The 13,869-nt window shown below is 45.2% G+C and overlaps 1 protein-coding gene and 2 non-coding genes across 4 annotated transcripts; all 3 read left to right on the top strand.

Annotated features, from left to right (window-relative positions):
- Positions 1-7,088: 7,088 nt before the first annotated feature.
- Positions 7,089-10,860, top strand: LOC119349245 (probable nucleolar protein 5-2). Of its 2 annotated transcripts, none has more exons than XM_037617275.1 (10): positions 7,089-7,170; positions 7,298-7,389; positions 7,506-7,547; positions 8,035-8,214; positions 8,288-8,452; positions 8,651-8,851; positions 8,934-9,230; positions 9,414-9,614; positions 9,694-9,825; positions 10,226-10,860. In XM_037617275.1, the coding sequence occupies exons 2-10, from the start codon at positions 7,312-7,314 to the stop codon at positions 10,610-10,612; spliced, it is 1,683 nt and encodes a 560-aa protein (XP_037473172.1). In that variant the 5' UTR covers positions 7,089-7,170; positions 7,298-7,311; the 3' UTR covers positions 10,613-10,860. The 2 variants fall into 2 exon arrangements, with proteins under 2 accessions (XP_037473172.1, XP_037473173.1); XM_037617276.1 differs by having other exon boundaries at positions 7,113-7,175.
- Positions 10,861-11,172: 312 nt separating this feature from the next.
- Positions 11,173-11,273, top strand: LOC119351044. Its single transcript, XR_005169590.1, has one exon. It is a non-coding gene; the product is annotated as a small nucleolar RNA snoR31/Z110/Z27 (small nucleolar RNA).
- An 85-nt stretch (positions 11,274-11,358) lies between these two features.
- Positions 11,359-11,442, top strand: LOC119351080. The gene has a single exon (XR_005169621.1). It is a non-coding gene; the product is annotated as a small nucleolar RNA snoR77Y (small nucleolar RNA).
- The last annotated feature ends 2,427 nt before the right edge of the window (positions 11,443-13,869 follow it).

Genomic DNA, 13,869 nt, shown 5'->3' with positions numbered 1-13,869 from the left:
CTCTTCTTGTTGTCTTGAGTGGAAGCTTCATCATTTCTTGAACTGGATCGTGAAGACTTTCTGAAGCCCTTCTTCTTGGTGAATTTCTGGAACTTCTTCACAAGCATACCAAGTTCCCTTCCAATGTCTTCAGGATCATCAGAACCGCAGTCAGATTCTTCTTCTTTAGATGAGGAAACAACTTTTGCCTTCAAAGCACGAGTTCGGCCATAGTTGGGGCCATAGATATCTCTTTTCTCAGAAAGCTGGAACTCATGTGTGTTGAGCCTCTCAAGTATGTCAGATGGATCGAGAGTCTTGAAGTCTGGACGTTCTTGTATCATGAGGGCAAGGGTGTCAAAGGAGCTGTCAAGAGATCTCAGCAGCGTCTTGACGATTTCATGCTTGGTGATCTCAGTGGCGCGAGAGCCTGAAGCTCATTTGTGATGTCGGTGAGGTGATCAAACGTGAGTTGGACATTTTCATTGTCGTTTCTCTTGAAGCGGTTGAAGAGGTTGCGAAGAACACTGATCCTTTGATCTCTCTGAGTTGAGACGCCTTCGTTGACCTTGGACAGCCAGTCCCAGACTAGCTTTGACGTTTCCAGAGCACTCACACGACCATACTGTCCTTTGGTCAGATGACCACAGATGATGTTCTTTGCAGTCGACTCCAGTTGAATGAACTTCTTGACATCAGCAGGGGTGACACCTTCACCAGTTTTTGGAACGCCGTTCTTGACAACATACCAGAGGTCGACATCAATGGCTTCAAGATGCATGCGCATCTTATTCTTCCAGTAGGGATATTCAGTTCCATCGAACACGGGGCATGCAACGGAGACTTTGATTATCCCTGCAGTCGACATAGCTAAACTCCAGGTGGTTAAACTGAATCACACAGAACAAGGGAGTACCTTGCTCTGATACCAATTGAAAGTGCTAGTTATCGACTAGAGGGGGGGGTGAATAGGCGATTTTTATCAAAGCCTTCAAAACATGGAAGTTTCGAAGACAAACAATAGAAATGACCTAATTGATATGCAACGGAAGATAAACTACAACAAGCAAGCCATAGTCAAGTATGCAATAATGTGAACGTACAAAGACTAATAGCAGCTAGGTAGTAAGGATCAGGATGGAAGATAGTATGAAGCCAATCAACAATAGTGGTCAAGCAATGAAGTCAAACAGATAAGACAGATAAGCAATGACTTCACGAAGACAAACTCAAAGTAAAGGAGGGAAGGGATAGAACGAGTCACAGTTGAAGACACAGGATTTGTTGGACCAGTTCCAGTTGTTGTGACAACTGTACGTCTGGTTAGGGAGGCTAAGATTCAACTCAGAAGACCGCGTCTTCACCTTATTCCCCTTGAGCTAAGGACACACAGTCCTCGCCCAATCACTCTGGTAAGTCTTCAAGGTATACTTCTGAACCTTCACAGACTTTGTTCACCGGCAATCCACAATGACTCTTGGATGCTCAGAACACGACGCCTAACCGGCTGGAGGATACACAGTCCTCAAGTGTAATAAGTCTTCAAGTCACACAGACAGAAAGACTTCAGTGATGCCTAACACTCTTTGGCTCTGGGTGTTTGGATTTTTTCCTCGCAAGGATTTCTCTCTCAAAGGCTTCGAGGTGGGTTGCTCTCAAAACGACAAAAGCCGTAAACTAACTCTGAGCAGCCACCAATTTATGGTGTAGGGGGTGGGCTATTTATAGCCACAGGACAACCCGGCCTGATATGTCCGAAATGACCCTGGGTCACTAACGAACTGACACGTGTTCCAACGGTCAGATTTCAAACACACACGGCAACTTTACTTGGGCTACAAGCAAAACTGACTCATCCAGCTCTGGATAAGATTTGCTCTCATTGTCTTCGCTCGAAGACATAGGATTTGGGTTGAGCATCACTTCAGTCACTCTGACTTTGTTCACTTGGACCCCACTTAACAGTACGGTGGTTCCTATGACTCAACAAAGAAGAAAAGGAAACAACAAAACAACTCAGTCTTCGCGCTCCATAGTCTTCACTCAATGTCTTCTCATGTCATAGTCTTCAGTGTGAATATCTTCACACACCACCATTGTCTTCAATGTCTTCATACATTTTTACGGGTCATCTCCGGTAGGTAAACCGAATCAATGAGGGACACTACATGCGTTATCCTGCAATTCTCACAAACGCATTAGTCCCTCAACCAACTTTGTCGTCAATACTCCAAAACCAACTAGGGGTGGCACTAGATGCACTTACACACTCATTTCATGAAAGATTTATCCCTGGCGAGGCTTCTAAGTGCAAGCCATGATGAAATAGGTTGGTCGTGCTCCGTGTGATGATGATGGGCATCACAACCGGAATTCTTGAATTTTAGAATAGTTTGGTTCAAAGCCTCCATCAAAGTGGATGCAAGATAGTGTCAACTATCTGAACCACGAGGAAACATCCTCGTGTCAACCTATTTTGAATTATCTACTCTACTCCCTTACTTTCATGCAAGTTACTATATTTTCACTGCTCTACTCGTCGTGCTTGCTTGATTGTTTAAGGATCAACTAGCCTCTTGTGCTTAAAACTACCCAATTTGAAAACTTGCATCAAATTTTGTATTATGTCTATTCAACGCCCCCCTCTAGACCATAGGTCAAATCCCCGCATTGTGATTTCTACAAAATTAGCCTAGATATGGATCCACTACGACGCTAGACGAACACCGGAGTCCCGAAGAGGACACCATGCCGTGACACTACCCGCGGCCCGCTCGAGAAGGATGATGTACCAACATAGTGCCACCCACGTCACACTTATCCGAGGCCAGAGTCAAGAAATATGATGCCACCCGAAGACAAGGCTCAATGGCGAGGCGAGGCGATGCGACTTCAACAGCAACAACGCTCCTCTACGATCTCGTTAGACGGCGCCTTGACTACGCCGACTGCCGTGGACTCGGCGTCTGGCCTGGACGAGGCGTCGAACACACCGGCCATGCTGATATGAGAAACGCGACGGTCTTACATCAACACTGGTTTCCACCGACAATTACTCCCGCAAGGCGTAACCCCTTGCATACCCTAACGAAGCTACTGGTCGTAGAGAAGTCTGAGCCGAGTACGACCTATGGTACCCCAACAGGAACTACTCCAACACCGTCAAGACCGACGAGGCACGACGGCGAGGGTGGGTGCGGCCACCGGAAAGGTCACGCTACTTGCAGCACGTGTACCGACGAGGACACATGCTCTACCACCGCCCACACACACCACCATCACCATGCTTGGAGAACGCAAAGCGAAGACGACAAAGACGAACTCACGGCTTAATAGGAGGTATCTCGCGGAGCAACCCACAGGAGTAATTAATCGGGAGCTTTCCTAGGCCATGGAACCAATAGACCTCAATCGCCACAGCCAGGCTGGCCGCGCTAGTAGGCCACAGAGCGTACTTTTCTATATGGGATCTTGTAATTTTGTTTCTCCAGTGAGATTAATGAAATACTCGTTTCCTGCACCTTTTTCTTTGTGTACTACGGTACACTGGCACTCCCTCATACTTCTTTTTCTTTCCCCGGCGCGAGAGAGAAATCCATACTCATTCTCTTCTGTTCTCCCTGGAGTCTAAGAGATTTTTCTCGTGTCAAACTGTCACATCAGAAGCTTCGCTTCTTTCTTTTAGAGCTTCCAATATATGACTTAGCTCTGTTCTGCAGATTCTCAATCTAGCAATTGCTTTGTTTTGTACGGTACTACAGAGAAATTAGTTTTACGGGTACTTCTGAGTCCTTTTATCCTCGCAAAAAAGCTGCTACCTTTTGTGTTTGGAACCCCCACTCATTCTTTCATCAGTACTTCTGGGTACTATATTTCTCCTTATTTCTAAACACTGCATTGGCCATTCAAATTTATTTGAACTAGTTCAGTAGTTTTGCTAGTTTATAAGCTATTGGTGCTTCCGAGTCTTAGTTAAAGTTTTTAAAGTAATGGCCAGAGTTTGAACTCCCTCTCTATATATTCTCTACCTACCCTTTTTGTTGTCCAATCATCCATTCCCTTACAACCAGTCCACCACATTTCCAGTGCTAGCCACCCACATGACATTCCACTCCACTCAATCCATCCACCACATAGAGATATAAGAACCATGGCAAGAAAAGAAGAAAAAGTGTTGGGTGACTATGTTCATTTATTGATTCTTTAATAGCCAAGAAATCCCCTTCATTGAATCCCTATACCTCCAGTTCATCTATTTCACCACGAATCCTATCCTTGTGCGAGAGTGTTTCTATGGATTCTTGAGAGAAGCTTTGATTGCAGATCTTTCAAGTAGTTCTTATATCAAGTAATTAACATTGCTTTGCTTATTACTCTCGGATGGTGAGCGCATCCTAGGTGGTCATGAGTCGCTTGTGATCCTATCAAGTTCTACATGTGAAGGACACATGAGTTTGTACGAGCCAAGAGATCACCCAGTCACTCATTTCATGAAATATTATCCCCAGCTAAGCTTCTAACTACAAGCCATGATGGAGTAGGTTGGCCGTGCTCTATAGAACACTTGATGGGCATCACAACCAGAACTAGAATCATTTGCCTCGAAGACTCCATCAACGTGGATGTAAGATAGTGCCAACTATCTGAACCACGAGAAAATATCCCTGTGTCAACTAATTTTGCATAATCTACTCAACTCCCTCACTTTCATGCAAGTTACTCTATTTTTCACTTCTCTACTCATTGTGCTTGCTTGATTGTTCAACTAGTCTCTTGTGCTTAAAACTACCCAATTTGAAAACTTGCATCAGATTTTGTATTATGTCGATTGAACACCCCCCTTCCTCTAGACCATAGACCAAATTCCCCCCGCTGTGATTTCTATGAAATTAGCCTAGATAGGGATTCAGGAATCACATCTCTGATTCGTCTGATCTTCGATATACGTTGATTGCCATTTGGAGTATAACTTTTGGTTTGAACATGGATGCGAGTTATACTTTTACCCATTCTCTCAAAAGTGGGTATTGATTTTGGTGCTACCGTGTCTTGTAGCATGACGGGTTAACAAGGTAGGGTTTCCATAGGAGAGAAAACATAGCTATAAACTTACTATACTAATTCAAACAAGTTATGTGTCTTCTATACAAAAATAGAAATTAATGGTACAAATTCCTGGAAAATGATGTAAAACTAATTTGAGTGAATTCTCTAGATATTCGTGCATTTATCATTTTTAATTTTTAAGTGAAAAAAGAGAGAAGTTCATGGTAATTACTCTTGGAATTTCATGATACTAACCTCACAAAATATAACCTTCCAAGAAAACCTATGATCTCATGATTTAATTCTAGGAGCCCAATGTCATAAAATGTGCACTTAATCATTATAGTCAGAACGAGTCTATCCTAGTACACATGCTCGTAGGTATTTGTTCTCGCATGCATTCACTCAGTCTAGCAATGATATATGTTTAAGAGATATTAATTTTGATACGTATTCACTTTGATGACATTTCTGGCGCATATTCACTTTGCCTAACACGGGACCACACAATTTCTAATATGCACCAATGAAGCCGAATTAACTAAGTATAGCCATGTATTTAATAAGCTATAACTGTCGGGGCTTGAACAATCCCAAACAGTTCAATAGTTGGTGTGCTTGGTGAATACTCAATGTACGTGGGTCGTCTTCTTGTGTAAAACAAGGATCTGTGAGGAGAATGTAAAATGAATAAAATGAAGGATTGGGCTCAAACACTACTTGGCCCACAGTGGCAAGGGAAAAAGGAGCAGACATTGGTACGTATTGGGATGACTCAATAAAAATAAACTCTTGTCGCATGATTCCTCCTATGGCTGTCCAGTCAGAATTGGTCGTTATTGGCGGGCTCCTACTTTTGTTCGACCATGTCCATCTAGAGTCAGGCGGCTCGCTGTTGATTTGTCGCCCTGCTTCTCCTCTCGGATCAATCTTGACCTGGGCAACCCTCCCACCGTCTCACCTCCTACCCCATGTCGATTCCTATGCGTCGGGGAATGGGTGTTGAGTTGTTGTCAAGCTATGGCTTGATGCTAGTTGCTTTATGGCCGTTGGTCCTTGGTGGTTGGGTTTTGCGTTAGTGACTTAGTTTTCATAGCGGCTCACACTCGTCTTCTAGTCTGGCTGCCTTGGGACGCGTTGCCTATATCTTCCTCGCTCATTTTGCCCTGCTTGATCTTGGTCGTGACTGAAGTCATCCTCGTTGCTCGTGCACTTTACCTGCTCTCCTCTGTTTGCGCTGGCCTCCCGCTGGCCTTCCTTCTATGGCATGGGTGACGGTCGTTCTGGTGGCATTGGGCTTTGGCCTCGTTCCGTGTAGTGATGGCGTCTTTCATTGTGGAAGTGGAGTTGGCTTGGTCGTCCTCGCACCGACACTCATGCTCGTGCAAGTTGGATCTTTTCGGGCTGGTGACAATGGCCATTCCGAAAAGAGGTGTGCTTTTGTTGTCCTTATACTTGTGCCTGGATCCTTAGTTTCTCAATGTTGTTTAGGTTGTGGTTTTTATTGTTTGGGTCGTGCCATCATTGGTGTTATATGGTGCCTTCTTGACGTTGCACTCTTCTTTCTATGAAATGAAATACTTTTGTTTTTTGCGTGGAGTAAATGAAATACATGCAGCTCTCCTGCATGGTTATTGTTTTTTTTCATAATCAAAACTGGTCCGATACAAAGGCACTTCGATTAGGTGAATAAATTATGAAGAATTTGTTTTAAACGAATTGCAAGTATCTTTGAAACCAACTTGCACACTACTAAATTACAAAGGCTGATTCCTGGAAAAACAAAGGCTGATTACTGTAGCTATGCTCCGATGCTCGTTCCTTGGCGAGCTCGACACTGTACATCTTTTCTTTTTAGGGTTGACCAAATCCGGGTCTCGAGGTGATGGGCCACGTCGTTGTGAGGCCGTTATACCAGGCCCAGCAAGGACGGCCCACGATGGAACGGCCCGCTACTACGGAGCAGAACGCGCGAGGTGGGCCCTGCTAAACCTCTCCACGCTCTCGCTCCGCCAATATAAGCCGAGCCCTAAAACCCTGGCCGCCTTCCTTCTTCACCCCACCCCGCGCGCCGCCTCCTTTCCTCTCTTCCCCTCCCCCCTCGCCGCCGCCGCCGCCACCGCTCGTCTTCCCTCCTATACACAGGTAAGGTACAAGAATCCCTAGCCGGCGGCTCCGCGGCCTCCCTTCTCCCCGCTCTCTGTTGTGGTGTCCCGGCGGCGTGGTTGGTGTGCTGACGCGTTCGTGCCGTGGTTGGGGTTTTTGCCGGCAGGTGCGGAGGAGGAGATGTTGGTGCTCTTCGAGACGCCCGCGGGGTTCGCCCTCTTCAAGGTGCTGGACGAGGGGAAGCTCAGCAGCGTCGAGGTATTGGCTCCGTTCCCTCCGTCTCCCTCCCTACCCGTGTAGTGTACGACCAATATGGTCAAAGGTGTTTGTTTTGTTTGTAGTCGACTAATGGTTGCCGTGCTTCTGGTTCGCAGGATCTGTGGAAGGACTTTGCTTCCTCGGACAAAGCAAGAAAGGTGGGATGATTCATGACTCTTGTCTTTTTGAGTTACTCATGGGTGTAGTACTAGTTTATTCACGGTTCCAGTGCCTTGTTAGTTATACTACTGTGGTTGTTTTGGAATCAGTCATAGAATCTGTTAATGCAGAAACATGTGTATGGATTATTCTGGTAGCTGCTTTGATAAAGTTACAATCTTTACTGGTTCCCCAAATGTTACAAGTGAAAATTACTGTTTTTCCAAGCCAGTTATTACATCAAATTAATTTAGCATACTGTTGTACTAGATGGTCTGGTCTGTGCAGGCTAATGTGAGAGGCTTAGTTTGTGGGTCCTTTGTGCTGTATTCTTTTGCATGTTTCCTGCAGAATGACCAACGGTGCTTGTTGTTCTGTTAAGATCCTTCAGCATTGTCTTGTAGGCTTATCTTTGTTGGTTCATGTTAAGGGTTGTTACCTGTATTAGTGATTATAACTGACTTTCTGTTGTGGATTTTATATCAGGTGGTTGAGCTCAAGGCTTTCAACAAGTTTGAAAATACCTCGGATGCTCTTTCAGCGGCTACTTTGCTAATTGATAGCAAGCCCAGCAAGGGTCTGCGCAAGTTCCTGCAGAAGCACTGTGATGGTGAAACATTGGCTGTTGCTGATTCTAAACTTGGGAATGCCATCAAAGAAAAGCTGGTTGGTTTGGAGACTCAGCTGTTCCATTCACATGCGTTGATCAGTATTATTGTATAATATTGTGATTTTGCAGCAAATTGATTGCCTTCACAACTCTGCTGTTATGGAACTGATGAGAGGGCTGAGGAACCAGCTCACTGAACTTATGTCTGGACTAGCTGAGCATGATCTAGGTCCAATGAGCCTAGGATTGTCCCACAGCTTGTCTAGGTATAAACTCAAGTTCAGCCCTGAAAAGGTGAGCTTTCTACTGCTGCAAAGCACCCAGGATTGTGATGCTCACTCTGAATTATTTTCATGCTTTGTGCTCACTGTTGCAAACTATGCTCTTATATTTTCTAGCATGCCTTTTGGTTATGCTCTTCTTTTGGCTGCATGTTCTTCATTTTTTTACCTATGTGCAAGTAAAGCTAAACTAATTCATGATCGTGCCCAGGTTGATACTATGATCATTCAGGCCATTGGCTTGTTGGATGATCTTGACAAGGAGCTTAACACTTATGCTATGAGGGTCCGTGAATGGTACGGTTGGCACTTTCCGGAGCTCACAAAAATTGTTGCAGATAATATCCATTACGCGAAAGCTGTGAAGATGATGGGCAATCGTGTTAATGCAGTTAACCTTGACTTCTCTGAGGTAAACTGTGTCCACATGTCCAAACTTGTGTTCTGCATGTGCCTGAAACCTGGTATTAAGTGATTGCTTCTGCTTCTTTTAGATACTGCCAGAAGATGTGGAAGCAGAGCTGAAGGAAGCAGCTGTCATTTCCATGGGAACAGAAGTTAATGATCTTGACCTCTCAAACATTAGGGAACTGTGTGATCAAGTCCTGGCTCTTTCTGAGTACAGAGGCCAGCTCTATGACTATCTAAAAAGTAGGATGAACACCATTGCTCCCAACTTGACTGCACTTGTTGGTGAACTTGTTGGCGCTCGCCTTATTTCCCATGGTGGTAGTTTGATGAATCTGGCGAAGCAGCCTGGCAGCACGATTCAGATTCTGGGGGCAGAGAAGGTTTGTTGAATTACATACAGTGTGTTTCTGTGAATTTTTAAATTCCTCTTTCTTTTACTAGTTGAACTTGATGTCTGGTAGTTGACCACTGTCATGCTTTTGTGGTTGAAGTTATCGTTTTTTTGCTGCAACTGAACTTTAGCTTTAGCCCCAGGGACTTAAACTGGTTATATTTTTCTGCAGGCCTTATTCAGAGCTCTGAAGACAAAGCATGCTACACCAAAGTATGGTCTCATCTATCATGCATCATTAATTGGACAGGCGGCTCCGAAGCACAAGGGAAAGATCTCTCGTTCGCTTGCTGCTAAGAGTGCACTTGCCATAAGATATGATGCCCTTGCTGACGGTGACGATAACTCCATGGGTCTTGAAAGCAGGATCAAGGTACTTGTTACCGTGTTGTAGAGGCAATTTTTTGACACCATAGATAAGCTAGTGTTCTCATATTTTTATCTTTGAACAGCTTGAAACACGGCTCCGAGTTCTCGAGGGTAAAGAACTTGGGAGGTCTGCTGGTTCCACGAAAGGAAAGCCCAAGATAGAAGCGTATGAAAAGGACCGGAAGGGTGGTGGTGCTCTGATCACTCCCGCTAAAGTAAGTTGTTTTTGGCTTGCTCTATGTTTCAAAGTGTAGACCAGTTATTAAACATTGTCATTTGTCAAAAACAATAGAGTTCTCATTTAACTGGAAGATGATTTTTTAATTGAAAGATAATTATCAGGATGTTACACTGACTTTGTTCTTATTGATCAAGATCCTGGCAGATCTAACAATTACATATGTTTGTAATAGCAAAAACCAAACTTGCTCTTAATTAAGAGTGTCCAAGTGAGCACCGTATATTTTTGTTACCTAACATAAAAGAGGGATTCTGCATATTCTGTCACAGAGCACGTGTTTAACCAACAGCCTTTGTATTTCCCAGTAATACATACTGTTGTTGAACAATTAGAGTTTGAAACTTGGCTGACCTTATTTTGTTTGTCATCGTCAGACTTACAACTCAGCAGCAGATCTTGTGCTTGGACAAACCACTGAAGAAACGCCAAAGAAGTCAGAAGTTGCTTCAAAGAAGAGGAAGCACCAAGAGGAAGAACCTACTGCGGAGGCAGCTGAAGAGGACGGCGAGCAGGAGAAAGAGAAGTCCAAGAAGAAGAAGAAGAAATCCAAGGACATGGAGGAGATTCCAGCAGCTGTCACCGACGCTAGTGAGAAGAAGAAAAAGAAGAAGAGCAAGGAGACCGAGGAGACCCCTGCAGCCAACACCGACGGCGAGAAGAAAAAAAAGAAGAAGAAATCAGACGCCGAGGACGCCCCCATGGAGATCGACGTGTCCGCTAAGAAGGACAAGAAGAAGAAGAAGAAGCACGCTGATGAGTGAGCGGCACGGAGATATGGCGGAAATTTGTGGTGTAATGCTGTAGTATCATCATATGAAAGTTTTGGTACTTGCCGTTCATGTAGAATGGAATGCCACATTAGGATTAGCAGCGACGAACCCTACAATTCGAAACTTGCAAGTGGTGAGCAGTCACTTTAAGAGGCCCAATGCTGTGCTCTCATCTATAACATCTGCTAGTATGTTCATTCTGTCGAGTAGTAATATATTTATCTGTTGTTAATTGCCAATTTTGTCCCTTATCTAGTCATTACACTTACTGTGCAGGGATGGGAACAACACCTTAACTAGATTTGTTGTTGTTGTTGTTGCACAACATTTAACTAGACTTTGTTTCTTGTTGCATGCATGACATTGCTGGCAGAATCGAACAAGTTAAAACATTGCCACCACTGAGCATCTACAGTATATCTTTCTCCAAATCTTTCTCGGCTGTTCTTCGTTTGCTTCTTCTTGCTTTCCAATCCAACACTTGATCCGAGGGGAGGCTTCAGGTGCCTGTATGATGACATCTTTGTTTCATTTCTTCCTGATTTCGTCAGAGTATCGTATGATGAAACCTTGAAACAATCTTAGGACACCTTCTGACACAGTGCCTATTTTTCCTGTGGATGAGAAGGCATTTACATTCTCTGATGATACGTGTTGTTTTCTCCCGACATTTTTTTAGCAACGCGATTGTTTCGAAATAGTAGTCTTTTACATTATAAAGGTCTGTACCGCAATTGAAGCCAATGATGATTGGCTTTATGTTGGAATTACCGTCACATAGTACCCGATGACGATATTTTTGCGGCCTTCCGAGGTTTATGATCAATAGCTTAATGTCTTCTATATTTGTTTATATTGTTCATTTCTCTATCTTTAATTATCCCAGTGAGGATTCTTTGTTTCACCGGCCTTGCTTAAGTAGTAGGATTGGCACTGTAACCTGTAACCATAAACCAAAGAGTTTTAGTCCGTAGGACGAACAACAATCATACCATAGGCTAGCTTCTAGGGTTTAGCCTCTCTGATCTCGTGGTAGATCCACTCTTGTACTACCCATATCATCAATATTAATCAAGCAGGAGTAGGGTTTTACCTCCATCTAGAGGGCCCGAACCTGGGTAAAAACATCGTGTCCCTTGTCTCCTATTACCATCCGCCTAGACGCACAGTTCGGGACTCCCTACCCGAGATCCGCCGGTTTTGACACCGACAGGGCCCTTTCCTTATCAGGGGATTTTCAGTCGAACTATATCCGGTTCGAATTGGAAGCTGAGAGCGAAGAATTTCAATCCCCACCCACCACCCACTTCATAGCCACTGTCGAAGATTTGACCGACATGCTTGATTACGACTCCGAAGACATCGACGGTATGGACGATGATGCCGGTGAGGAGGAGATGCAAGAGCCACCGTGCACAGGGCGCTGGACGGCCACCTCCTCGTACGACGTATATATGGTGGATACACCCAAGGAAAACAATGGCGATGACAAAAAGGATTCAGTCGAGGATAAGCCTCCTGAGAAGCAGCCAAAGCACCGACATCAACGGCGCCGCTCCAAATCACGCCATGGTAAAAATAGCGATACCGGAACAGGAGAAAATAACACTCTGGACGATGCCGAAGACAACGAAGACCCCGTCGAGCCAACTTTCAAACAGGTCGAATGAGAAGACGGGCGAGCCAGTCCTGATGAACATGCCATGAACGAAGACTCGGAGGACAGAAATTACATGCCTCTCTCCGAGGACGAGGTGAGCCTCGGCGATGAAGAATTTATTGTGCCTGAGGATCCCGTCGAGCAGGAGCATTTTAAGCGCCGGCTAATAGCCACTGCAAAGAGCCTGAGAAAGAAGCAGCAGCAGCTTCAAGCTGATCAAGATCTGCTCATTGATAGATGGACTGATCAGGTCCTGGCAGTCGAGGAATATGGACTCGAACGCCCAACCAAAAGTTACCTGAAGCGCAAATTGCTACCTCAATTCGATGACAAAGCGCTGGAGCCCATACTACCAGCGTATAATGCGGCTGATCGACCACCACGTGGCTGGGATAAAGCGGCAACTCAGTCCGAATACCAGCCCGCACTACCTTGCCAAACAAATAGAAACACAACAACTCGGGGATAAACACATGACATGCGGCATGACTTAGAAGGCAAAGCAGGCCATACCAGATCGATCTATGGATCGCAGGGGTGCGCCCCAATACACAACAATGGCCGCCTTGCCAGACGTAACAAATACAACCCTGTTCAGGTCGAATACCGCAAACCAGCTCCACCCGAGCTGCGTCGCGACGTGGCCCGACATAGAGGCGCCGCACACCCCCTATGCTTCACTGATGAAGTAATGGAACATGAATTCCCAGAAGGGTTTAAACCCGTAAACATCGAATGATATGATGGGACAACAGATCTCGCGGTATGGATTGAGGATTTTCTTCTCCATATTCATATGGCCCGCGGTGATAATCTCCACGCCATCAAGTACCTCCATTTAAAACTCAAGGGACCAGCTCGGCACTGGTTGAACAGTCTGCCTGAAAACTCCATCGGCAGCTGGGAGAACCTGGAAGACGCCTTCATCGACAACTTCCAAGGCACCTATGTCCGACCTCTAGATGCTTATGACCTAAGTCACATAATCCAACAGCCTGAAGAGTCAGCCAGGAAATTCTGGACTAGGTTCTTATCTAAAAAGAACCAGATCGTCGACTGTCCGGATGCCGAAGCCCTAGCGGCCTTCAAACACAACATCCGTGACGAATGGCTCACCCGACACCTTGGCCAAGAAAAGCCAAAGTCCATGGCAGCCCTTATGACGCTTATGACCCGCTTTTGTGCGGGCGAAGATAGTTGGATAGCCCATAGCAACAACAACTCAGGTAAACCTGGCACTTCTGAAGCTAGAGATAGCAACACCAAGCCCCGACGCAGCAGACACAAGCGTCGAAACAACAGTGAAAACACCAAAGACATGACAGTCAATGCCGGATTCAGCGTCTCCAAGTCCGGTCAGCGGAAGAAGCCATATAAAAGAAACAATCCGGGCCAGTCCAATTTGGAACACATACTCGATCGTCCATGCCAAATCCACGGCGCTCCTGATAAACTAGCCAACCATACTAACAGAGAATGCTGGGTGTTTAAGCAGGCCAGCAAGTTAAATGCCGAACACAAGGAGAAGGAGCCGCATAGCGATGATGATGACGAGGATCCCCGGTCACCGAACATAGGGGGTCAGAAG

Source organism: Triticum dicoccoides, chromosome 1B (assembly GCF_002162155.2).
Source record: "Triticum dicoccoides isolate Atlit2015 ecotype Zavitan chromosome 1B, WEW_v2.0, whole genome shotgun sequence".
In the NCBI taxonomy this organism is placed as follows: domain Eukaryota; kingdom Viridiplantae; phylum Streptophyta; class Magnoliopsida; order Poales; family Poaceae; genus Triticum; species Triticum dicoccoides.
Note: the sequence above shows the minus strand (reverse complement) of the source record. Positions and strands in the feature narration are given on the sequence as shown.

What these genes read in the sequence shown, in the direction of transcription:
- LOC119349245 (XM_037617275.1), top strand. Translation starts at nt 7,312, where the DNA reads ATGTTGGTGCTCTTCGAGACGCCCGCGGGGTTCGCCCTCTTCAAGGTG. An exon ending in GGAAGCTCAGCAGCGTCGAG is followed by an intron (nt 7,390 to 7,505) that starts GTATTGGCTCCG and finishes TCTGGTTCGCAG; the next exon opens with GATCTGTGGAAGGACTTTGC. An exon ending in CCTCGGACAAAGCAAGAAAG is followed by an intron (nt 7,548 to 8,034) that starts GTGGGATGATTC and finishes ATTTTATATCAG; the next exon opens with GTGGTTGAGCTCAAGGCTTT.